This window comes from Epinephelus moara, chromosome 5 (genome assembly GCF_006386435.1).
Source record: "Epinephelus moara isolate mb chromosome 5, YSFRI_EMoa_1.0, whole genome shotgun sequence".
Lineage (NCBI taxonomy): Eukaryota > Metazoa > Chordata > Actinopteri > Perciformes > Serranidae > Epinephelus > Epinephelus moara.
This window is the reverse complement of record NC_065510.1, coordinates 30,201,377-30,209,374: the sequence shown is the minus strand read 5'-3', so window position 1 is coordinate 30,209,374 and position 7,998 is coordinate 30,201,377. Positions and strand designations below refer to the sequence as shown.

At 39.8% G+C, this 7,998-nt stretch overlaps 1 protein-coding gene across 1 annotated transcript; it reads right to left on the bottom strand.

The window, feature by feature from the left end:
- Positions 1-1,644: 1,644 nt before the first annotated feature.
- Positions 1,645-5,721, bottom strand: dnajb1b (DnaJ heat shock protein family (Hsp40) member B1b). The gene is made up of 3 exons (XM_050044777.1): positions 5,316-5,721; positions 2,586-3,181; positions 1,645-2,471 (listed from the first exon to the last, which is right to left on the bottom strand). The coding sequence occupies exons 1-3, from the start codon at positions 5,533-5,535 to the stop codon at positions 2,238-2,240; spliced, it is 1,050 nt and encodes a 349-aa protein (XP_049900734.1). The 5' UTR covers positions 5,536-5,721; the 3' UTR covers positions 1,645-2,237.
- Positions 5,722-7,998: the final 2,277 nt, after the last annotated feature.

The following is a 7,998-nucleotide window of genomic DNA, read 5'->3' as shown; positions in this document are numbered from 1 at the left end:
CCACTACATTCATTTTAAAGCTTACTAGTTATTCATTGTAGTTTAGTTGTGTTTTTTTCAATCAATAATATAAATTTGCATAGCCAACAAGAAAGCCTTAATCAATAAAAACGATTAACACATAAATACATCAATAATCATAATCCACAATTTGAGACACTTCATTGTTTTTATTGGACCCTCTCCAGACTGTTCAAGCTTAAGCTCAGGAACAACGCTGACTGTTGGAAGTGCTGCAGTTCTGAAGGGACGCTTCTTCACCTACTCTGGGAATGTACCATGATTCAGAACTATTGGATAAAGGTTTGTGAACGTATTAAAAACATTACGCAGACTAACTTCGAGTTCTGCCCGAGGCTGTATGTTCTCAGTGGCCCACAAATGACATCTCACTGTGGAGCCAGGGACTTTATTCAGACCAGTATAATAGTGGGAAAGCAAATTATAATGAGAAACCAGTGGAAACTAGGTGAGCCCTCTTTCAAGGAATGGTTCACAGACAGGACAGGATGTAATATGTGGCTAAGTGGAGAAGCTATATTTGGAGCACATTGCTGGTGTGAATGAAACTTGAATTGAATCATACATTTTTTGAGTGTCTGAGAGTCCATCAGCTGCTTGTAGATCAGAGAAGATTGTGGTGCATATTCATGTAATTTTTTTCGTGCCTTAAGAATTACTTAAGTTTTTTTATATTATTATTTTATGTAGTAATTGTATTTTGTTTCCTCGTGTATGTACATATATTTGATTTATTAACAATTGGGGACACTGTATGTCAGGGGAAAAAAGCAGTAAGTTTAATAAAATATTAATGATTAAAACAATTAAGATCTAATAACACATAAATATGAAATGGCCCATTCTGCATAATGAGAACTTTCACATTTGGTAGTTAAAAGTGTATTTTGATGCCAATAGATTTGCACTTTTACTTAAAATAAGATTTTGAAAACAGGACTTTAACTTGTAAAAGTATTTTTACACTGTGGCACTGCTACTTTTACTCAAGTAGAAGATCTGAATTCTTCTTCCACTTCTACTGATTTTACATTTCAGCTAGTCATATCTTAAGTTCACAAAAAAACAGTATTGGCAGTATTGTGTATTAGCTTGTTCAAGCCCTTGTTGAAGTTAGGGGCTCTAATGAATGTTAACAAGAGTATTTCCAAAAATGTTGGACTATTCCTTTAAGGCGCGTTCTAGAGAGCATGGATGTTACAATCCCTGATGCACATACTTAAGACTTAAGTGGGAGTAATAGTGCCATCTGGGGGTCTGAGTGGGAGCCAAAGGGTTAGATGGATAGAGAAGTAGGAAAGAGCAAAGGTAGATAGAAAAATAAGAAGAGGCATAGGGAAGGGAATTGAGGTCAGCAACAGAAGAGACTTTGGTGATTAGACCTTGTCATTGGTCAGATATGTTTAGCTATGATTCAGTCAACCTCAGTGCATGTCATCAGTCCCTGCAGACATCATGAGTTATAACCCTGTGCTTGGAAGTGGCTGCTCTGTCTCTGTTGGCCCCTCTGGAGAAGACATCCTACAAATGTAGCATTTAAAGCCTCATTGACTCCCGGGTTTTAGCAGTAGCTGCTGGGGAAGTCAAACAACGTTAGTGAAGAATCATAAGGCCACTCTGGTAAACGTTTACAGCACCAGGCAGTTTTCAATTCTTTATTGTTCTTTTCATAACGATGCTTGTGTTACATTAGTTCCCCCACAACTTTTCACTTGAATCTAAAGTTGCCATTTTTCACTGCGTGAGCAGTCCATGAATCTCTTTCTCCATCAGTATACACTTTATAAGTGTTCCATCTTCACTGTGTAAACAATTCAATCTTCATGTTGCAATGTAATAAAAAAAAAAAAAAAAAATCTCTCAGAGAGAACCTTTAATTCTAACAAAACAGGTCCTGCAGAAAATAGTACATATATTTTATATAATCTACTTTTTTTCATCAAAATATAATCTTATTCAGTAAATCAAACACCAAACAATATTGGTCATATTTACATTCAACCCTGTGAAATGCTGCAGTCATTCACAACAAGCACTTTCCCAAGGTGGTTTTTACACTATGGTTGACAGTGTGCACGCAGCTGTCTCACAAGTCTGTGCTTCATTGTCTGATGTGATTTGTAACACCACATGAAATGTCCATGTGAAGACTGACATGAAATTAGTTGGCAGCTTAGTGTCCTTATTATGAAATCCTGGACATCCCTTGGTCTTGTTTAAGATCGCGGCAGGACCTGAGCGATGGTGTCCCGGGCACTCTGGCTGAGCCGTTCTGGGAACCTGACCTCATACTCCACTAATAGGTCCCCTCGACGATCGGGGCGTTTGGGATAGGGCAGCCCCTCGCCACTAATGCGTCGTTTCATCCCTGGCTGCACGATATCTGTTGTTGACACAGTCACCGTTCTGCCGTCCAGTGTGGGTGCGTTGACTGTGCAGCCACACAAGGCCTGATGGGACAGAAGGGGAAAACAATCATGAATAGCACCAATAGGAACATTTGAAACTGTCTTCCAACACTTTACAATTTTTAAGAACAATAAGAGTATGTCATTTTAACTTACATCTCTGAGTGAAATCTTTGCTGTGTAAACGATGTCCGAGCCATCACGTTTGAATACTGGGTGTGGCTTGTCCTTTAACACAAAAACCACATCAGCTGGAATAACCGTGGGAGTCTCGTCGCCCTCTTTGGGAAACGTGATTTTCGTGCCCTCTTTCCAGCCCTTCTTTATCTGCACCTCCAGGATTTTATCCTCTACCCTTACTGATCGCCCATCAGGGTTCAGCCTTTTACGAGAGATCTTCATTCTCTTTGTGCAACCCGACAGAACTTCCTCCAAGGTCACCTGGAGGTCGTGAACCACAGGAGGGTCCTGGTGCTTCTTTACAACACTAGTGTGAGGGCCCATTCCTCCCATGCTGGAGCTGAAGGAGCGAGGAAACCCCCCGATTCCACCGCCCCCCATCCCAAAGCGGGCAAAAGGGTCGTCAGTGTCCATGTCCTCATCCATGCCTCCATTGCGGCCACCGAAGAACTGTTCAAAGGGATTGCGTCCACCAAAGAACTCTGCGAAAATGACATGCGGGTCGCCCTGGAAGCTGTAGCTGAAGTTGCCAGGACCACCACCACCACCTGGGATGCCTCCGCCTTTCAGACCTGAGTGAGAGAAACAATCAGTTAATCATATTATCATTAAAAAGGACTGAATGCACAAATGATAACCAAAGTCATGCAACACTCATTATGGACTCTGTAATGTTATAATTGTATTATCTCATTGACATTAACATCACAAGGAAGGAATCTTTTCCTCAAATTTCTCGTTAGGCATACATATGATCAGGTTTCTTTCGCAGTGTGAATGAGGTAGCAACAGCACTGTAAACAGGTAAAGCAACAGCACTGAGCACTGAGATCATGGGTGACATGGGGGTGCCATTTTGAAGACATGTTATGTGTGCGACCCACCACAGGAAATTTAAAAAGTAGCTGATAGCAGTTAGCAGCTAACTCAAATAAGAACAGCGGTTGAAAACGGCTGCAAACTGGGAAAACAATGAGGTCTGGGAGCTCCTTACCCTCCAAACAGAGGACAAGATCTGCCGCCATATAACAGGGACAGTAAATCATTGTGATTGTGACGGTAATGCCATTGTTATTGTTTAGAAAGCACTGTTAATGGCTATACGCCACACTAGAGGCCGACGTGTTGTGTTACATCACACCCGTCATGCCTCTGATTGCATGCTATCTAAAATCACACCCTGGAGGGGCATGATAATGCTGTTGTTTCATGCTGTGTAAAAATGCAAAGGCTGCATAAAAAAGGGACTTTGTAGCAGCCCTATAGTGTGATCTCTGAGTGAGGGCTAATGGCTTCACTTTGTAGACCCATGAGCTATTTCCACTTCTTTTATAGTCTATGACTATAGCAAAACCCTCTCTTTTAAGTATGATAAGCAGGCCTTGAAACCTTCAACTTCACTGTGTACAGACACCACCATAAAAAATGTGGCACGAACCTTCCAAATGCTATGGCGCCAACTGTTGTGGTGGTTGCGAAGCTGTGTGTTTGCTGATATTACTTGTCAGCCTCCTTATATGGAAGTGTTCTTAGCTGAGAAATAACCAGGAGGAATATATAGAAAAGACACGCCCTTGTATAAGGCTCTGATTCCACTGGATAGACATGACTTGCACTGGATGTTATAGAGTTTTCATGTAACTATTTTTAAAGAGCTGCTGCACCCTTATACATATTTTTTAACTGCAAACTAAATAAATAGAGTGTACTATGCTGGTTTTAACACTGACATTTCTTACCAACTTTATAAATTTGGCATTTCTCCTTGAAAGTGCCTCAACATGCCTTCTATTGTTTTAAATCAGGCCTGAACCTGGCAAGGCCAGTGCTGGCGTAGGATTGACTAGTTGGGACTTATCCGTCAGCTCCTGCATCACACATCCACCCCGCCCCACCTCTCATGGCTCTTGTGCACTTTTTCAAAATTATGCAGATGTGGGGGTGACATTAAACTTCAATGGTTATCAATGTTATGATGTAAACAGATATCATTATTCAGTGGTGGGGACAACACATTAATCAATGCAAACTTGTGACTGTTGATCCAAATATGTTGTTGCCATGGTAACATATCAGACGCCATATTGGGGAGACGTCTCACCCCCAGTGTTGCGTTAGAATCTCAAGAGTACTTTAGGATACATTGCTAATACTTTAACAAGTTAATATTTCTTACAGTTACCGTACAACTCTAAGTCCTTCCTATAGTTACCATGGTTACCAAACAAGTAAGGATAAAGTACATTTGTGTAACGCTGACCCACCTCTCAGGTTTCCATGCACCACAATCAACAGTGACACCACCATTCAAACATTCATATCCAACAGCACAGGGACGCTAATCCACGCCCCCTCCTTCCACTTCCTGTCCTGAACTCACGGTTACATATTAACAGTTTTACTTTGTCACTGACTTCTTGTACAAACATGCAGTAAGAGTTTTCCTGTCTGCACAGCCTCGCCTCTCTGCTGGCTCAGACACACGCCTTAGCTGAAGGACAGGACAGGGCAGAGGGGAGCTGCTGCTGGGAGGAGCGCCATGACACTCGCAATAACATTATCCGTCTGTCCCATGCATGGCAAATATCATAACCTTTTCAACATGGCTTTAGTTTGGTTGAACTTTCAACACGGTATAACTTAACCCTACTGTTAGCTAGCTCCACTGTCAGAGCCATGCCACTATGATTCACAAGTACACCTTACCTTCTTCACCATAACGGTCATATATGTCCTTTTTCTTTGGGTCGCTCAAAACGTCATAAGCTTCGGCAATCTCCTTGAACTTCTCCTCGGCTCCCGAAGACTTGTTTTTGTCGGGGTGAAAGCGCAGAGCCTGCTTACGATAAGCTTTCTTTATATCGTCCTCCGACGCTCCTTTCTTAATTCCCAAAATGTCGTAGTAGTCTTTACCCATTTTGACCATCCAGTGGCTTGTTTAATAAATATTACAGCAGTCCGGAGCCGGCTGTTGGAGCACTTACAGAGCACGTCCTGAAGTCAGTACTCTTGTCCCAGCATAGTGCGCTGTGCCCCGGGTATTTTCTTTATAAACTGCGTGGAAACTTCCAGAGTTTTCCATAAACAGCTCGAACAGTCTCAACTGTGACGGTTTGGCCAAGACACGCCCGCCTCTACGTCACTGTGTGCCGCCTTCAGGGGCTGTCGGAAATTCGGTTATTCTTGTACAGTAACATGCCATGCCTTATCAGTCTCCCAAACCTCAGTGTGGCTCGTATACAGTCTGTGGTATAGCTATAAATATTGATGGGAAAAAAACAGTGGGGCCATGTGTACTCAGACTATTCAGTAGTAATAAAAGTACTGTTACCAAACTGTAAAAATACTGATAAAAGGTGAATACATACAAGTCCTGAATGGAAGTATCTAAAGTTACAGTACTCAATGCAGAAAAATCCTCACATTTGAGAAGCTGGAAACATGAGACATTGATGAAAACAGTTTTGTCAATCAACTAATTGATTGCTGATTGTAAAAATAGACATAAATTTAAAAAAAAAAGTTTAACTAAGTGCATAAATAGAAATTAAAAATCAAATTGAAATTAAATGAAAATTGCCCATTCCACAGTCCAGTCCAGTTGTGGCTAATGTGATGTGTGTGTGTGTGTGTGTGTGTGTGTGTGTGTGTCTGAGTGTGTGTGTGACTGGATTCAGGAGGTGTGAAAGCATTTGCTCAAAACATCACTGGTGGATGTGCTAATAAACTGCACTTGAGTGACCTTTCTTCATGTTTTTATTTCTATCTTTCATAGACCTAGTACCTGCCTTAAACGGTTTTTGGATATGCGCTAGTGCTGTACTTTTTTAATTTACAATTATAGAATTTATAAAATTTATAAATTCTTCATATGTTTTGTGTGCAAACATCTGAATTTGCAAAGTAACTAGTTATTAAAACTGTCAGGTAAATTAAGTGGAGGGAAAAGTACTATATTTCCCTCTGACGCGGCTCTAAGTCCCTCAAATGTGTATTTAAGTACTTCACTTATGTGCATGTAGGCTGCGTTACATTCCATCACTGGGAAGACGCATTCAGATTTAGTTTAGTTTAGTTTATTTAAGAAGGGACAGTGTAAATTCATATATACACATTGTATAAAAATGCCAGATTTAGCCAAAAAGGCTATTTTTCATCTGTAGTCCCTTGGCCAAGATGTTACACAAGGCTAGTAAAAAGACACAAAAAAGAAAAAGAAAACAGTGCATACAATATAAAAGACTTTGAATACATCAACAATAAATTACTTTAACAGGATTTTTTTAGTAACAAGAATGTAATGATCATGAAATCTGTGATTCGGTGCTAAAACTTGAGGCAAAACCAATGTAATATAAAAGGACATAACATTTTTTAAAAGCACTAGAGGCAGTAGTGCCATATTTCGAAATAGAACAGCATTGCAACACCAGCAGGACATGTTATAATCGGCAGCAGAAAAGAGTTTAGTGCTTACATGTGTATGTATGAATCATCCATAGTTTTTATTGGTTACTGAGAGATCTATAAGTGTTTAGTTCTCTGGTATGAATTGGAATTACATTCCACTCTCTTAAACCTCTGAAGATTTTTTACTTATATGTAAAAGTAGCCTATCTTGTAGTGTGAAAATACTCCATTCAAGTCCTTCATTCAAAATGTTACTGTAGTAAGAGTATTATCAGCAAACTGTAACTACCTGAAGTAGTAAATAAAGGTATTTATTTTGCCCCTGTGAATGACATGTTACTATTATATAGGATATTATTAGATTGTTAATACTGATGCACCGATGTTTAATAAGCCCACTGTTGGAGATTAAACCAGTTTTTTTTTTTTCAGTTTGGCAGTTTAACCTTGTAAGACACTTAGAGTTAAAATCCCTCTGTGGTGAAACTGCTAACAACTTTCTACCCCAACTAGACACTGTTTTACTGTAAGGATTCACAAGCAAAAAAGGCTGGAGACTACTGTTTCAATCTGTAAAAATGTTTTGTATTTTATAAACTGATCATATGTTTTAAGTAAAATCTAAATCTGTAAAGTAAAGAGTATCCATCTGATCACTTAAATAAGTAAAAGAATAAAAAGTATGATAATTCTCTCTGAAATGTGGCACAGCCTTGTAAACGTGGAACTACTCAAGTAAACAATCAACAATTGAATGCTTAAATTTACATGCCCCTATGGACCATAATAAGCGGTCCCAGATTATGTCATAAACAATGAATAAGCCAAAAATAAACAATAGCCTAGAAATACTAAAAAAAAAGGGGAAAAAAGACAACAGACTCCCCTCACTGAACCCAACCACACCAAAATGAAACTGCAAATAGATTTCTGGCAGCAGCTTTTGTTACGCTTGGGTGGGGCTCAGATTCAAGATTAC